The 17526-nt window shown below is 38.6% G+C and overlaps 2 protein-coding genes across 2 annotated transcripts; one reads left to right on the forward strand and one right to left on the reverse strand.

Annotated features, from left to right (window-relative positions):
- Nucleotides 1–1521: 1521 nt before the first annotated feature.
- On the forward strand, nt 1522–8258 carry LOC143448780 (uncharacterized). The gene is made up of 5 exons (XM_076948646.1): nt 1522–1669; nt 2418–2599; nt 4992–5096; nt 6225–6416; nt 6600–8258. Exons 1-5 carry the CDS (start codon nt 1662–1664, stop codon nt 6662–6664), a joined length of 552 nt encoding a protein of 183 aa, XP_076804761.1. The 5' UTR covers nt 1522–1661; the 3' UTR covers nt 6665–8258.
- Nucleotides 8259–8943: 685 nt separating this feature from the next.
- LOC143448779 (sushi, von Willebrand factor type A, EGF and pentraxin domain-containing protein 1-like) lies at nt 8944–16191 on the reverse strand. Its single transcript, XM_076948645.1, has 16 exons — nt 16030–16191; nt 15669–15884; nt 15429–15593; nt 15185–15325; nt 13136–13369; nt 12807–13037; nt 12466–12660; nt 12195–12380; nt 11894–12088; nt 11510–11773; nt 11198–11428; nt 10723–10932; nt 10430–10627; nt 10036–10209; nt 9702–9899; nt 8944–9541 (listed from the first exon to the last, which is right to left on the reverse strand). The coding sequence occupies exons 1-16, from the start codon at nt 16136–16138 to the stop codon at nt 9534–9536; spliced, it is 2955 nt and encodes a 984-aa protein (XP_076804760.1). The 5' UTR covers nt 16139–16191; the 3' UTR covers nt 8944–9533.
- Between the last annotated feature and the right edge of the window lie 1335 nt (nt 16192–17526).

The raw sequence follows: 17526 nt of genomic DNA on the forward strand, positions 1-17526 counted from the left end.
GATCCCGATGAGTTTGTTTGTATTTTTTCTTGTTTGTAAGTTAAGTTTGCAACCTTGCAAGTTTTTCTTGAACTTGTGGGCAATTTCCCAAGTTTTCCAGCGGAAAAATTACGCTTGAGTCATGTGTGCTGACTAAGCGTATTGTTGGGGTTGTGAACTGTTGTAATTAATTAATTATTGCTGGATCGATTGTTCGCTAATCTGACTCCATTGATAGCGCATTCATTAACCTCTGATAGCCTAGTTAAGCAACACAGTACCAGAACTAAACTGTCAATGTCTTGAACAATTATTTATTATTGGTTCTCAACGAAACGATTACTGTTTCTGGACTGAATAAAGCTGCATTCGGTAGACTGTAAATTACAGACTCGCATAACAGAACTGACGCGTTAAGCGCTGTAGTACGAATGACGTAATTCGGAAGTAATCAAAGCTGGCTCTTATATACTAGACAAGGCCAAAATGTAGTACAGCATTTATTGTTGAACACACCAAATAAAGCACTGATAACATTATAATATCATCAGATCTGCACGAGAACACTGTAGGAATAAGGGCTAATTATGAAAATTAGCACACATGCTAAACCTTTACGTCACAATGCTGGGAACAAATTTGACCCGACACCGCATTTTAATTGTTGCGTTATTATGAGACAAACTGTCGCATCCGCTTGGTCACCTTAAAATATGACTTTTTAAACCGGACGTGTTCTTCTTAACTTCTAAGATGCGACGTTTTACAGCGAGCGTATCATGAGTAATCACTAGTCATCAGCCTATCACTATCACCACAGCTTACAAAGCGGTAAAACCACCTTCACACGCTAGGCCCACTTCCGTTTGCAATTTCGCCCAGGTTTAAAGTCAATTAAGATGGTTGGGAAAAGCCACGGATTTTTTTTGGTTTGTTGTGTCCAATATGCTGAGTCGTTGACGTCACAAAATGTACGCTCATAGGCCTAATAAACGTATCGTTTATAAAAGACAATAGAATACTGGCAGGATCTCTTTGACCTTTTGAACTTGCCTCATGCACGAGATTCAGCAACGTGCGTGCTCAACATTTTATCTTCATTATAATAAATAAACAAGGAAATACTGGTTGTTTTTGTTTGAACGCCAGTTTACAATAAATAAAAGATCTGAGGCGTTAGTGTACACCATGTCCAAATTTGTGTGTTTGCACACACGATTTCTGTTTTCTTGTGATCGAAAGCTGTCAGACTTTCCATTCAGGCGATAATGGTAGATGCCCCATCTTGACTGTTTGGCACATGACAAAAGCAATCAGAGAGAGTCACCCTTAGGATTGTAACGAATTTCGTCAGCGGCTGGGGTGGGAAAAGTGTTTCAAGATTGAAAGCTGATTTCAATGATAGCGCTATACACTGTACTGCTGCTCTGGATAGCCACCACTCGTGCAAATAAGTTAATCCAACTTTGTACATAAGTTACTTTGACCTTTTCGAATCGCCTGGCTTTGACTTATGTCTGTATATTTGTCTTATTTAGGATAGAGTACCTGCATAGGGCTTGCTGTGTTGGTTAAAGGTATCTTGAAAAGTTTTTACTTGTGTATGAGAAATAATAAGAGTGAGAAACAGAAAAATTGAAATTGTTGTTGCAATTATTGAAAAATTGTTGCAACACTCAGGCATGAACAGGTAAGACCTATTTCGTTAAGTGTACAAAGTTTCGCTTTGTACTGACACGTGTACAACACAAATACTCTAATTTAGTAGAATCTACTTAATACGACCATTTTGGGACAGTCTCCCGGATTTTGTCATATAAAATTCTCTGTTTACTGTGACCAGTTTTCAGATATTATGACCAGTTTTTCATCTTCAATTTTTCTCGTGAGAATTATGTAGCATAACATTGAAAATTGCCCACGTGTATTTTCAGTTCAATTATTGACATCGACTTTAATATTGCTGTTTAATACTAATTAAATAAATGACAATTTCAATGTTTTTTGACATCTTCTGCCTAACTATATTGATCCTGGTGTGGTTAAATATTGTTATAGCAGCTTTGGTTATTGTGGTTACTCGGACATCATCACAAGAATGGCTTGGTTCTAAAATGGTCATAATAAGCGGAGTCTACTGTGCAAACATATCAAGTTCACGCAGTCCCTTCAGTGCGATCTGCAACATGTTTTTAATCTCATTATATTCCTGAAATTTCATTCAACACCATTTCTATGGTTGCTGTTCACATCTCATATTTAAAGTATTTATAAACTTTTGCGTTATTGCTTTAGATGCCAACAACACATTGCATAATGCTGATAAATAGTAGCATTTAATTTTGCTTTAATTTCTTCTGCAGCTTATATTTTATGTTCTTTATATTTCATATATATAGGTATGTAATTGTCACTTTGTAATATATGGTTTGTTGTAGAGAGGAATCAAGGCTAGCTGACATTTTTTATTTCTTCATTGATAAAATTCGGCACGACGAATGGTTGAAGTTCATCCGAGTTCTCGGATTGAAAGAAAATGAAATTCAAAATGAAATTGGAGGAAAGCAGCTTACCCAGGAAACAAAGTACAAGCTTCTTAAACGATGGAAAATGTTTATAGGTAACATTTGAACCACTCTAAACACCACGTTGTAGGTAATGTAAGTGATGTGGCTGTTCATAATTGAGTGATTTTTGTTACTTCCTTATGTTTGTTGCATTATAATTAAGGAGATATATACAGTTTAAATATACAGTTTAACTAACGTGCACTTAGTTGTAAGTTACAATGAAAGGTTAGATTTCCTGTTTTGTGCAACAGCCACAAGCACCTAAGAAGGTGGCATTTTCCATCTTGAGAGTTTAGTTTCTCCTAATAATAACAATAAACCAATGATTTGTAATCACGACCATATGTCTTTGCATCTTGTCACTTTTAGTTATCTTTGCGTCGGGACAGCTAACAAAAATTTTTCGTAACGTAGTCTGCAAGCAATTGTAACAGATTATTTCGTTGCCCGCCGACCTGACCGCTATTGGCAAGCTCGCAGTTACGCATGAACAATCACAATCACTCTGCCCACGCATGATAATTGAGAGATTTTTGTGTTACAAGAATTTCGATATTGCTATCTATGTACTCCCTGGGATGATACGGTAATAATTTTTTGCCTCAAAAGATTAACCTTCAATCGTTTAGACTCTGCGTGCACATATTCACACACTGCCGCATACCAAAATAAACGAAAGCCAAATGAGTTCATAGGATCGTCTGCAGCTTTTATCGTAAGGTTTTATTGATTATCGCAATAGAGGAGTGAAGTTAAGGTGCTGATTGTAAAGCGACCAACCTACCCCAAAGCAAGAAATATTTATCAACTTACTATTGCATTGTTTGTTATTGCACTAGAAATGTTGCCTTTGTTTTCTATGCCACTTTCCATACAATGCGAGAGGCATAAACGGCAAGTGTTGTGCCAAAAGGAGAAAGTTATCTTGGCTCTTTCAGTGTAGAACTCGCAATTAAGCCCCAGCCCCCAACGTTCATTTTTGTCTTCGTGTGTTTGTTGCGTTGTCTTTGAAGCAGTGTTATTGAAAGTCATGCAATGAATTTCCAGCAGTTAGTGCGTGAACAGAATGATTATGATGAAACTGTAATCTTTATTGTTATGCAATGGCCAATGGTAACAACTGAAATTGGAAAACTAACCAACCGTTGTCTTTTACGTAATAAACCGCAAAACACTTACATTTATGTTATTTTGTAAACGCAACTCGTAGAACCTTACTGTCTTGTTTCATGTCATACTGTTTTCACATTATTTTAAAATTTGCGATAAAACAATATGTGTATGGCACACTCTACATTACAAAAACAAATGGAACAACTGTTTCTTAAACTAGGGGAACCCCCAATTTATGTAAAGACTTGCCTTGGAATTTAGTAAGTTAGGTGTCTATGGCAACAGGTACAATTACAGTTGTAATTGCTGCTGCAAGTTGTAATTGCTGCAAAGCCTGATGAGTTGCCAATCTTCTCACCATCTTTGCAGTCTACTTACAGTAGGCCATGTTTTTTTCGGTACGATACACTTTTTCTTACTCACTACACAAGCAGCTAAGTAGAATTGAATAGGAGAAAAATTTCGTTACTTTCGCAGTTATCAGTAGGCTTACTACCTTCACAAAATATCGTAAACCCTTGTAGGAGTTGTAGCACAGCATAACGGATTAGCCTACTTCTGAAATGCAGGTAACTGACTGACCATGATGAAGTCAAATGAAGTCAATGATACGCATTGCACTACAAAAAGTGCTTAGTGTCAAAAAATCCACTGGGTCATTGTAGGTAGTTTTATGTGTAACTTTTTCATTTGCAATAGATGGGTGATGAAACTCACACCTAAGGTTGTCGTCAAGAAAAAAATAATCTGGAAATTTTAGTCGAAAAGCACAACATTTGACTGAAATCAAGTTTTTGCAAACATTGAAATGCGTCAAAAATGCCACTTCCAAGGTCATTCTAGTGTTAATGATTAAAATAGTTGCTATCATACATTGCATGACTTGGCCAAAATAGTTCAGATTTTTTTCAGAAATTTGGTTTTAGGCTAAATTAAAAAAGAATGATTTGCACCTCTAGCGCACAATACATTGAATTCTATACAACTTTGAACACGATGTGATGAACTCTTGCCAATTTTTAATTGCAATTTTGCAACACTTTGTTATAAAAAATTCCCAAAAAGTTTAAGTTTGCCACACAGTGACGTTTAATCGTCAGTTGAAGGGAATAAATTGCATCTCATGCTGATTATTTCACTCAGCTATCCAGCCCACTCTGAATTTTGGTGAACTTTAATGCAGGTGTAGAGATAAATGATACTTTTTTGTGCGATATGTTCGTAAAACATTTTTTGAAGGTTCATAAACATAAAAAAGTCGAGAACCACTGTTTTAATATACGCTTTATTATGTTAAAAGATTCTGATGAGATTGTTCTTGCTTTGCAGGACACAAAACAGACAATGAATACGAAGCAATGTTAAAAGCAGCAAAGGCAGAATTAGATTGTGGTCGTGAACATAGAAACCGATGCCCTACAAAGATGATGCAAGGTATGGGAGATATTTATGAGGCATAGTATGAGACACAACAACGTGCAATGTTTTGCAGATTAGTGTCACTATGTAACTTGAACTTACTTTGTCTAATAAGCATATCTTTTTAACCTGTTTAATGCGAAACGGGATAACTGTCAAAGCAGTGCTCAATGCATTAACACACTTAGTGGTAAAAAAGTTGTAACTTGAAGTGAGCCATTTTCCTTGCACAACCTGCATTTCCCTTGTTGTGGGCAAAGCTTTTTCTTTCTCCAACAGAGTAAGCCAGTAGATCAGGGGTGTCCAACCTTTTTGGCCAAAGGGCCACATGCGATTTACGAATGATTGCGCGGGCCGCTTGAGTGTTTACTGCTAATTTCTAATTACAACCCTCACACCAAAATTCTAATCTTAGAAATAAATTGTGATGCAATAAAATTAACTTGAACAGTTGTGCACCCCTGCACTAGTGACTATAGTATATTATCTATCTATTGCTTTATAGTGCAGAGCAAAAGACAAAGAAAGCAAACATTAAATGCCAATTTCTCGGAATGTAAGTTCACCATAAATTACTTAGGCGATTCAGTTGATGATATAACTTATTTCGAAAAATACCACACGGGCCACTCAGAACCTTCCCGCGGGCCAAATGTGGCCCGCGAGCCACGGGTTGGACAGCCCTGCAGTAGATGCTGCCAACAAGGCCAAACTGGAATAGTAATGACAAAAACTAGCAAAGAGCAAGTGTTTCAAATTGCAATTTTGAACTGAGCCAAAAACACAAAGTTTGTGCTCATTAAAACCTACAGAAATATTTCATCGAAATAATGTGTGTTTTGTATTCCTTATATTTTTAGATACCGTAAATTTGGTTAAGTGGAGGTGTTCTGCCGGTTAAATAGGTTGCCTGGCACTAGTACAAGTAAAATAATTCTGATCTGCCTTACAGTTGTTTTTATGCTGACTTATCACCAGCATACACATTTCACCTATGTGTAAAAATTTGTCTTAAAGTCATTTTGCCACTTAGCTTTGTATTCAGCAAAAAAAAACAGAAACAGTATTTCATGTCATATCCGTTTCTGAAAGCTTGATAATTTGTATGTGGATTTTGCAGTAAGTTTTACCGTATTGTTTTAGATTGCAAGCTGGCTAGGACAATATATTCTTTTATCAAACGTTATGGCAAAACTGAGTTTCTAAGGCTAGCAAGAAGTATGGTCACTGATGACTCGGCCGTAGATAATATTAAAGACCAGTATGACGACAATACCGAAGAAATGAAGTACCAGATTGTGTTAAAATATTTCAGTTTTCAGGGAATAAACACTGGTATGCATGTCTTCCATGGTAAACTGCTTTATTTGCTATGAATACTAAATTATGTTTTGCTTAATCGTTGTTTTGTACGTAAATACTTTTCTTACTAGTAGGAAAAATATTGTTAATTAATTTAGATCAAAAATTTATAAAAAGGCCTTGCTCCTTACTGTAGGTTATTTTGCTTGTACACAGATGATCTTCTTACAGTCATCAGTTCCTTGGAAGGAATTGCACAAAGAAGGATTCAACAGGAATAACTGTTGAGCGTCCACATCTGCCTCACCCTTATCTAGCCTTTTTAAATCGACTGTTTGTTACGTACATCATTATATTTTGAACTGGTAATGATAAAATGGTCTAATCATGTCAAGATCATTTTCTCGTCAAACTATCACTGTCTAAAAGTAGCTTAAAAATAGTTGTACAAAAACTTAGGAACTATTTGGACACTTTTCAACCCAATTTTTTATTGTACAACTGTTGCCTTTTTTATCTTAATTTGGTTTGATGAAGTATCTTTCAAAGTTATTGTAAAACTTTTTGTTGCTTGCAATGTATTTCCAGCAAGTAATGGAAATACATGACGTGGAATTATAATGTTTTTTCTATTTTGGGCAGTATTCTAGTATTTTACAGTAGTTTTTGCATATATTAAACATGTTTAAGGTCTTGGCAAGATTTCTTCTATGGTTCAGAAAAGTTTTGATAGAACATACGTATTTAATCCAACTCTTATTGTTTTCAAAATGACCAATTCTGCTTCTAATACATAAATGTTATAAATTGTTTCATATTCTAGCTCTATGGTTGAACGTACATGTTGACTCAATACCTATAGCTTGTTCTTATTCAATATTGTTAAGCCTGACCCTGAATTTTTCTCTGGAAATTGGCATTTGACCTGCCCACCGCCCACCTATGCTCATTTATTTTTATTCATTTTTATTATAACTGCTATTTTATTAAAACTATTGTTGTAATGTTTGTCAGTGAGCATCGGACATTAGAACAATGCGTACAAGCGAAAGCAATATCGTGTGAGGCTGTTAATTTTTATGCATAATTATATTCAGCATCTTGGAGTCAATTCACAGAAGTGTCAACTCTGAATTTTTTTATGTCTTCTCTTACTCTTATTTTTAAGACATTAGCGAATTGGCTAACATGTGACTAACGTTTTTTAAGCAAGCTTGTGTGCTTGTTAATCAGAAAGTGTGATAGAGTAGAGATTATGATAAAACGGTGGTTTCAGTTTCTCCTAAATGTTTAACAACCACTGATCAGATCAAGCAGCTTTTAAAACTGATAATCAGAACGTGCAAAATTTAGAGACTGACTCTTCAGTGATTGATTATGCTTTAACCAGTTTTACATTTTTTTGCACGTGCGTATTTAGTGTTTTATGCAACAGTGACGCATCAATACGAGTTGATGTCAGTGAACGGTGCCAACATTGTTTGTAAAGCGTGGTACTTTCATGTCATGTTTAATGAGGAAAATTTGTTTATGCTTGTCAATTGTCATATGATTTTTTATCTGTTTATGGCCGAAACAATTCCAGAAACATGAATCCAAATTATATTTTCTCATATACTAGTTATGTAATTAATTGCGCTTATCAAACCTTTTCGTCATGCACGACACACTAGAACTAGACTCATTCCGATGTACGCCACTGAGCAAATGTTATGGAAAGTATCTGTGATAAATGTGAAGATCGTCTCTCTTACTTTTTGGTGCTTTACCAGTTTGTTAATAGTTAATTTGTCAGTAAGCACTTTGTATTGCGTCCAATCGAAAAATTCTCAAGTGAAATAAACGCTAGTGGGCAGTATACATCTGCACGCCCAACTGCTGCTTACGACGCATGCTCAAGGAGCAGTGATTTGATTGTCGTATGAAAGTACATTTTGTATACTTGACTCACACCTAACTATATTCATAACAATTGCTTGTTGTGTTTGCAGTGGCAGTATTATTGGTGATATAACGCGATAGTGTTTGAAACATTTCTCTGCACAAATCTGTCAACACGCTTAAGAAATTGTTAGGAAAGTGGGTGCAATGCTATACCTCTTCGTTGTCGGTCGATTAAACCCAGGACATTTCAACACACGTACATTGGTTTGTCGTCTTGGGTTTAGTAGTTTTTTGAATCGACTTGGAAACCCTCTTAATCATACCCGCGTAATTTGAGAAATATTTACCACGTAATTTGAAAAATATTTACCTAAGTATGTCGGCGTATCGTTCTAAATTTAAGTGTAATCTGAATTTGTGAATGTTTGTAAGTTGCATTGAAAATTCTGCGACCAAAAGTTAAAATTCGGTTTTTGTTGATTTGGGGTTGGATCGGTTATTAGTTAACCATTTTCAATAAACAGCGTTTGAGCTCTGAAATATTATTTCAATTGCGTATATTTTACATAATACAAAATAAATAAGACCTTGCAACCTTCTTACCATAAGTAGGGGAACACGCAGGGTTATTTCCAAGAACAAGGAAGAACTTTCATTTGTTTAAGTTAGAGAATAGATTATAATCTGACATATTTTATTAGGCATAAGCACTACATTTATGGCGAACAAAGAGCAAAAGAAAGGTTTTTTGTCAACGGCATGCAAGGGCAGTGTCAAGGTTATGCAGAAAGTCGGTTTAATTTTGTTCAACCAGGATTAGCTAAATTTGGTTTAACTTGAACTGGCTGAATGATGTCATACGAAAATTCATCGCATAACATCAGGTGCCAAACTTGTTGCAGTAAGAAAAATAACCCAATCGAAGCAGCAGACATGCGTAACTGCAGCGTTAATTCGAGCTTACTCGGCCAAAATCAGCGGACTTACTTTTGTCAATTCAATCTGACATTAATGTAAATTCAATTTTTGCGCACCGATTAAGGTTTAATCATTGATCTAACCTACAATTAGCTTAATCCAGATATAATTCGGTTTTCTGCATTCAGCCCCTAAATGTTAGAGATGTATAATAGATCATTTCTATTTTGTTAGATGATGTAATAAAGCGAAACAAAGTGCCTTCTCGTTTTTCTGGAAGACAAAATACACAATAACAAAATTCGGCAGTAATATGACGAGAATCCCATAGTTGATGATTGTTCAAGATCAAGAGGCTGAAAAATTCAAATCAACAGTTTAGCAAGTGCGCAACAAAAGCTATGGCAGAATATTCCACAACGGTTAACTTGTTAATGTTTTTAGACCTACATGTAGCCTACAGACTACAGCACCGTATTGTGTGCCAAGGCTGGACTGGTATATATTAAGCCTTACGTATACAGGTTGGTGCAGCAATTGCGTATTCTCCGTTATCCACGCAAATGCCCATGTTGAATGTTCCTTCAAGTTGAAAACCTGGGTTGCATGCGAATTGGAAAACAGTGCCAACTTCTGGCAACTCTGGAATTCGAAAGCCGTTTGTCGGTGGCGGTTGCGTGCAAAAACTTCGCTGAGAAGCGCTGGAACCTTCAGCTGCAGAACAGTTTTAAGAATGTAATTAGCCTGCTTTTGCTTAGCTGACTTCACCGTAATAGCCTAATTAGCAAGTAGCCACCACGCCTCACAACCATGACGAACTGCCTATATGTTTTCAGAATTCCACTTTTACCCGTGCACTGAGGAGTCTCTCCAAGGATGGTGCCGTCCAACCGGCAAAAAGCGGTTGCGAATCCTTCCAGCCGGTATCCGTCACTGCATCCATAGCTGATGAGGTCAGTGAAGTTCCATACTCTTTGCCCGAGTGGCAGCAAAAATCCATTTTCCGGTGGCTGTGGAACGCAAGCTGAATAAAAATAAGAGCAGTTTTTCATCATAGGTCGTAAAACTGTAGCCAAGTGATAATACTAGTTATTTAAGGCCTATTACATGCTTGTTATGTCATTTGAAATATTTCGCTTACGACAAGCTTTAAAGTATCAAATCTCGAAACATAAGAAAAACAAGACTAATCATAAACAAAACTAGCATTGACTTTGCAAGAAAACAGCCATCTATGAAAGTACCTGTACAAGCCGCTTCCTCGCCTGACAGAGCACCATTAGGCAAGCAGCGTCTTGTTTCATCCCCGACAATCGTATATGAATTATCACAGGCAAATCGAACTTGTTGTCCTGTTTGTGCGCTGGTAAGACCGCCCTCCACGCGTCCGTTGATTGGAGCGGTGACGACACAACCTCCAGGTGTGGTTATAACTGTCACAGCTGTTTACAAGTACAGCACCAAATTTATATTGCGAGTACAAGTAGGCTTTTCCATAGCCTTTTAAGCATCTATACCAAGAAACTTAAGTCAATACCTGCGCAAGATGGAGGACCGTTAGAAAAGACACCGGTTCCAAGGCAAGTTGCTGACGCGCTTCCTTGAAGCCGTAGACTCGGGCTGCAAGCATAATTGACAACATCTCCGACGTTCCACGTAGGCTGAGGGTTGGTGATAATTCCATTGACTGGTGACTGAGGTTGGGCGCATGTTACAACTTGTATTACAGCGGTAGGAGAAGCTACAGCTGTAAAAGATAGGTTTAGGCCTAAATCGCCGGTTCATTCACGTCATGCTGCAAACCCATTTTCTTGCCTCGGTAAGTGCTATTGTCAAGTTTAAGTCGTGCAAAAGTTTTCCTCAGTTTGAGGGTAATGAATACGATACCACACCATACTCGTTAAGATAAAAAAATTTAATCTTAGTCAAGTATATCACTTTAAGCTTGAAGCATTTTCTCAAATAGTAAATTTAGCCACTAATTTTATCCCACCCGACGATATATTTCTTACGTTCGCAAAATGGCACAACGCCGTCGAAATTTCCGTCCGCCTGGCACGTGACATCTTCTTCACCAATCAGATTATAACCGGGCAAGCAGTTGAACAACAACCGTTCCCCGACTTGCCAGCCTTGCTGCGAGGCAGGCCCCAGAACTTGACCGTTCTCTGGCGGCGGAAGTCTTTCGCAAGTGATGCTGGCGGGTACTACGACGCGAGGTGTAGGTGTGGCGATGACGATCGCTAAAAGATGTCATGAATTGTTGGATTTATGGATTTAACTGCTCAAAATCAGCCATCTTAAAGTTTTAGCCTGGTACGTACCTACACACCGCGGTGCTGGCGGGTCGAAAACACCGGTGTTCAGACAGAAAGCTGTAGAAGCACCAACTATCTCAAATCCCGGGTTGCAATTATATACCACAACGTCATCGACCAGCCAGGTGCTCTGAGGGTTTCCTACGGCGCCGTCGACAGGTGGAATAGGAGCCGGGCAAGTTTGAGGTCTCGGTGGCGGTTGAGTACGGGGTGCCGTTGGCGGTTGAGTAGGGGGTGCCGTTGGCGGTTGAGTTACAACTGGTTGTGGCACTAGACATTCAAAAATTGTTAACTGCACAACTGACCGCCAACTCTGGTTTTCATTTATTCTTATACATTTATTCGCTTTACGTGTTCAATCTTGGATATTTATTAAGAATGTAAGTTTACCGATACAGAACGTTGCTCTTTCATCGAAGGTGCCGTCTTCTTGACATTCCCAACTTCCGCTGCCAACTAGAATGTAGCCCTGTCGGCAAATGAAAGTGACTCTCTCACCAGCTGTCCATTCTGCAGGAACCGGTGGCGCGATAAGTGCATTGGTCGGTGTCCGGGGATTGGCGCAAACCGTACGTTGAACCTGACCTGAGAATCATAAACGCCGAAAAGGTTTATTACAAAACAAAAGCGTTTCTTCACAGCGCCGAGGTTTAAACAGGTTATTTTAGTAGAAGGAGAAGGGCAATATCACCTGCGCAGGAGGGGAAAGGGGCGGAGTAGGTCCCATCGTTTTGACAGGTGATGGTGGGTCCACCCAAGATCGTAAAGCCTTGCCTGCAAGTATACGTCACAACATCACCCGGGCCCCAAGAAACACGGCCAGGATCGTTAATGCTGCCGCCGAACGGTACCACGGGACTGGGACAGGAAACTCTTCCTAAACATAAATTCCGATTTCAGCTGTGGCGCACAATTGGCAAAGGTACAATCATTGTCTGCTGATGAAAGTCAACGAAGCCTACCTTGGCAGGTCGGCGGGTTGCTGGTGTAAGTGCCATCAGCTTGGCACGTAGCAATGGGCGAACCATTTAGGACGAAGCCAGTGTTGCACGTGTATGTGACTGTGTTTCCTGTTGTCCAAAGAACCTGGTTTGGTCCAAAATTCCCGTTTGGTGGCGCAATCGGCGCTGGGCAAGCACGAACTGGACCAGGTGGAGCTTTAAGAGCAAAAACATTAAACCAGTTAAAAATATCAACCGAGTGAAAAAAGATTAATTAAAAGATATAAACAACAACAGACTATAGGTCAATAAATTTTTCATACGTTGAACAGCCTACCGTAGAAAAGTGGTCACACAATTACCTCTGCGTCTGCATTCATTTGAATATGGAGAGAATTGTCCGTTAGCCTGGCACAATGACGTTTGATCTCCCCTGAATTCAAAACCTCGATTGCAGCCAAAGGTTACAAATGTGCCGACACCAAATACCGTCTGGCCTCGCGGTGACGTAAAGCCGTTAGCCGGCGCCACGGGATTAGAGCAAGAAACAGGAGTAGGAATGGTCGAAGGGATGACGGTTGCCCGCGGTGTTGCTAAAATATAAACATATTTAAATTAAAAACGTTAAATAATAATGTAGTCTAACATTTTCTATTAAAATCTGATACATTGCATATAATTCATGATTTACCTGTTGGTATAGGCGCTGTACAAGTAGGTGGGGTTGCTAAAAATGAGCCACTTTCGGTGCAAATAGATCTGCGACTGCCTCTGATAATGTAGTTATTCTCGCACGCGTAGATGATTCTCTCGTTAACTTGCCAGACCTGTTGATTTCTGTCCGGCAGAGTGATACGATTGGGTGACTCAGCGGGTCTATTGCAAGCAGGCCTGCTGGTCGTGACGACGATGGCTCCAGGTCGAGCTAAAAATAATCCGAGCCGTTATTGAAAAATTGGTCTTATCGATCATCGATCTCTTGTGATAAGTAGTTCAGTGCAGTGCTTGTTGCTGCCATCCTAAATGCTAAATCAAACGATGCATATAGCCAATGACTTGAGGCTAAGCAAGTGAGTTTTAATCCGGCCTGGGGTACCTTGGGGTCTTTGTGTTACCAATAAAATATTTCAGCAAATTTTATAGCATTGGTGAAAAATTTAATCTCAATTATCATGATGTAAAACGAACCAAATAGACCTCGGTCTGTATTATCATATAATTTTACAGTTATTCCAGCAATTTGGTTTAACATATTTCGTCGGCATTCCTTTTTTAGCCAAAGTAGGCCAACTAAATACCTAAATGAAATAAAATAACATTTATCTCATGTCAAAATTGTGGTCTTTGCAGATCAGATTTAACATTTAATTATTGTACTTGTTGTCCAATTTTGAACATTGTTTGTTGAATCTATTTTTAAACGGAGCTTTTCGTTATTACGACATCTATAGGGACAGCATTGTTTAAACATAGTGATAAGCACCTGCTTTCATATTTTTGACCTGCCTGTTGGCAATGTAAGTTTGTATGACAAGTGGGGTGATGTTCGGTCTCGTTTTTTTAAATTTGCCCTTTGTTTTTTTTTATTTGTCTCTTTTTGATGATCTTACGTAGCTTGGAAAACAAAATTTTTGCAATAAACAATTTCGTGTTTTGTTTCATTTTTTTGGAATGCCTTTTTCAAAACCTTTGTAATGGTGACTAACCTTATAGGCGATATATGATATATAAGAGCTATTTGCTAGGTCAAGGCCAGGTCCAATTGATTTACCACGTAAGAAGCTCAAATATTATATTAATTTATAAATGATTAAGTTATTTACGCGTTTTACTAATAAAATACGCTATAGTTTTGATTCATAAAACCTTAATGGTAAAGTGGAGCATTCTCTTTGTAGTTGAATTAAATTACAAAAACGGTGAAGTCGGTAGATGAACATCTTAATGATATTTGTTGGCGTGGGATCAAATGGACATACCGTTGAGATCGGAATCGACTAACTATAGGTCTATAGTTGAAACGATTAAACACAGTATCCTGTACGTGCTACAGGATATGGTCAAAAATTTGATTATTGTCATTGGTCGTCATGCTGGCTGCTCCATCCCCGTTTAAAACGACGTTCTTTTGCATCGTAATCTATCATTACAGTAAAATGTGCTATAAGCTAAATCGAAGACACAAGTTGAAATTTTGGACTATATGTTCGTGCAATAACGCGAGTTATGGATGGTTGCTGTTTCATTGTGAATTTGGAAAGAGTTCTGCCAGCTACCAACCAATTTCCGCCGTGAACTTTTTTCAATCTCGCAAAATCTTGTCGACGTTTGTCGTAACCTGCCCTCGGGGCATGGCACGAAATGCCCGCGCTACCCGTCCACGCCCCGAGCCATCCTGCTTGCCGGTTAAGCTACTTTTATGTGTGAGAGTATTTTCATATTTGTGTTATCGTTAATTGGAGAAAATTGATCTCATTTTTGAAATCGATGAAAGGTTCTCTTGCAAAAACCTGCCGCCATTTCGAGTTTAGGGAATTTTGATTGATATGACGATAAAGAAAATTTAATCTTTTTTGAAAATGAAGTCGCATGTTTGTCTTTGTCACAAAGTTTCATGCGTTCACAAAGAAACAAAGTAATTTAAAATATTTTGTAACGAATACAAATAAATCATAAAACCAGAAATTATCAACCAGTAACCAGACTTACAGTAACCGTACAGTAACCAGACTTAACCCACCAATACAAGATGTCCTTTGGTAGACAATATAACCGGGGTTACAAATGCAGACAAGCCGATCACCGTAGAAACTACATCCCGAGTTGGCAGGACAGCGGTTTGAACATTCCGCTGCCGGTCGTGGCTGCACGATTGTTCTAGCTGAGAAAAAATGAAATAAGTTACAAAAACGAAACTGACATGAAAGCGATTTGCTAAATCATATATTCTGGTTGCTGTTGTATAAATCGTATCAATAACTTACGCTGGCAGCTTCCTCTGCTCCCAAAACCACTTCCGGGAACTTCAAAGTATCCTGGACCACAGATGCACGTTGGTCTCCCTTCGAGAAGCGCGCAAATTGTGTTTGGTATCGGGCACCCCCGTGGGCATGTCAGCTGGCCTGGTGCCACCGGCGGGATCACTGGAGCTGCGTGGTTACGATTAATAAATTTCAAAACTTAATCAAAAGAGGAAATGTCAATCTGTGTGTGAACTAACTAACCGTTTGGCACGCATCTTGGAATTCCTAAATTGCTGTCGTAAGTCCACTGTCGATTTGCGCACCTCACCGGGTTTGTACCTTGGCTGACGTAGCCAGGTTGACAGGTGTAAAGTACTGAAGCGCCGATGCTGTACCTGTCTCCCAGATCTGGGCCCGGTGACATGGAAAGCATTCCTGAAATTCGCGGCGGTGGAAGACAAAATCCATCGGTGGGGACTTGAAATAATGATAAAATTTGGTTATTTGCTGAAAGTTTTGTGAGAAACTGATTAATTAGTTATCGAAACAATTGGCATTTAAACATAGTTTACGAAGGTTTGTTTAAGAAAGTGCACGGTTTTATTACAAGAATGTCACTTACTTTGCGCATTAACCTGAATTCCGATGAAACATGCACATGACAGCACAACTTGCCCTAATAGTAATCCCATTTTGCCTTGAAAATTTACAGAACGAATAATTTCTATCATCAAAGTTAGGTCGCAGACATTCCTGACTGACTAATGTACTAACGGTTGCAAGAAATTGCAAAGATCGTTTGGTTTACTCGTTCTACGCTCTCAGAAAAAATCTCAGGTCCTTCTTTGTCAGATTTATCATTATTTCCAGGTGTACAACCTTTTATTTTGTCTTGTGGTTGTAAACGCGGACCAAGCACCCGCCTTTTTACGACCTTATGACCAACTGCTTGGTTTGTTTGTTATTTAGAAAACTGCAATAACTTATTCACGTCTGTAAATAATCACTCCTTATAGGGCTATAGGGGATGCAGTTATAACTTATAACTGTAATCGCTGAGGTCAACTATCGTAATTTGTCCGAATTTGCTGATACAGAATTTTTAAATACGTGTTCTTGTCGCTCCTAATTTCGCCTGCAGTGTTTGTTTTTCTTTATTGTTTGAATTACTTTGTTGCTGGTCGTATTTCGTTTTCAACTCGTAATAATTTCAATTCTTTTGTCATAATCCGAGTCTCCTCTTGTCTGTGCCACAAGCGACGGTAAATCACTGAAGAAAATAGACCTCGAGACTACTTTAAACACGCCGGTGGTTGTGTGGTTGTGCACCGCACCCAGAAAACCAGGACCAACCAGCATGTTTCCGCTTTTATTTGGCACGATTCAGTTATGTCATTCAACCTCGCGGCTATTTGGACAAACGCCATGTACAGGTTAGAAAAAAATGCCGGCCTGACACCGCGACTCGCAAGAAATGTCTGCCTCCCATGTTTTGTAATTTTGGTTTAAACCGAACACAACTCTAATATTCCGCGACTGCCGATCTTTTTTCTGAATACAAGATTTCGTAATTCGTCCAGGTGTCATTTTAAAAAAGAACTAAATATTTGTTTGCGACGACATAAATGAACTGGGCGAGTCCAACAAGTAACATAAACAAACTATTTGCCGTGCTGCGCTCCTTTGCCTAGTACAGAGAAACCGGTTGTCACCGTGTCCTAAAAGCAAAAATACTGCCTGCCATACTGTCTGAGGACATACATGGCTGCTTTTATATCGCTTCAAACTTTGGCTGCTTTGAAATTATTGAAACATTTTTACAAACGTCACGACCACAAATGAGCATTGTAATTATCATCAGAATAGTCGTGAAGGATACTACATGGTCATGTATTGAAGGCGTTCATGTCTTGGAGTTGTCTATGACATGCGAATACTTCCTTTTTTTCACATTTATCGAATGACAAACTATGATCTTATAATTAAGGCTCAAAAACTGCTCGTTTCAAACCGCCGTTGGGTGATTTCTTCTATTTCGTTGTGCCCCCAACCAAAAAATGCTAACTAATAAGGCCCAACCCATCCGTTTTCAGTCATTATGACGCAGTTAATTGTGACG

Source organism: Clavelina lepadiformis, chromosome 3, assembly GCF_947623445.1.
Source record: "Clavelina lepadiformis chromosome 3, kaClaLepa1.1, whole genome shotgun sequence".
NCBI lineage: Eukaryota > Metazoa > Chordata > Ascidiacea > Aplousobranchia > Clavelinidae > Clavelina > Clavelina lepadiformis.

Excerpts from the sequence above, each read along its gene's own strand:
- LOC143448779 (XM_076948645.1), bottom strand. The coding sequence starts at position 16,138 with ATGATAGAAATTATTCGTTCTGTAAATTTTCAAGGCAAAATGGGATTA. Across the intron at positions 10,933-11,197 it reads CGTTGTGCCATTTTGCGAAC|CTGTAGCTTCTCCTACCGCT; the intron begins GTAAGAAATATA and ends TATCTTTTACAG. Across the intron at positions 9,900-10,035 it reads AGAGACTCCTCAGTGCACGG|CTGAAGGTTCCAGCGCTTCT; the intron begins GTAAAAGTGGAA and ends ACTGTTCTGCAG.
- LOC143448780 (XM_076948646.1), top strand. Across the intron at positions 5,097-6,224 it reads CCCTACAAAGATGATGCAAG|ATTGCAAGCTGGCTAGGACA; the intron begins GTATGGGAGATA and ends GTATTGTTTTAG. Across the intron at positions 6,417-6,599 it reads TTTTCAGGGAATAAACACTG|ATGATCTTCTTACAGTCATC; the intron begins GTATGCATGTCT and ends GCTTGTACACAG.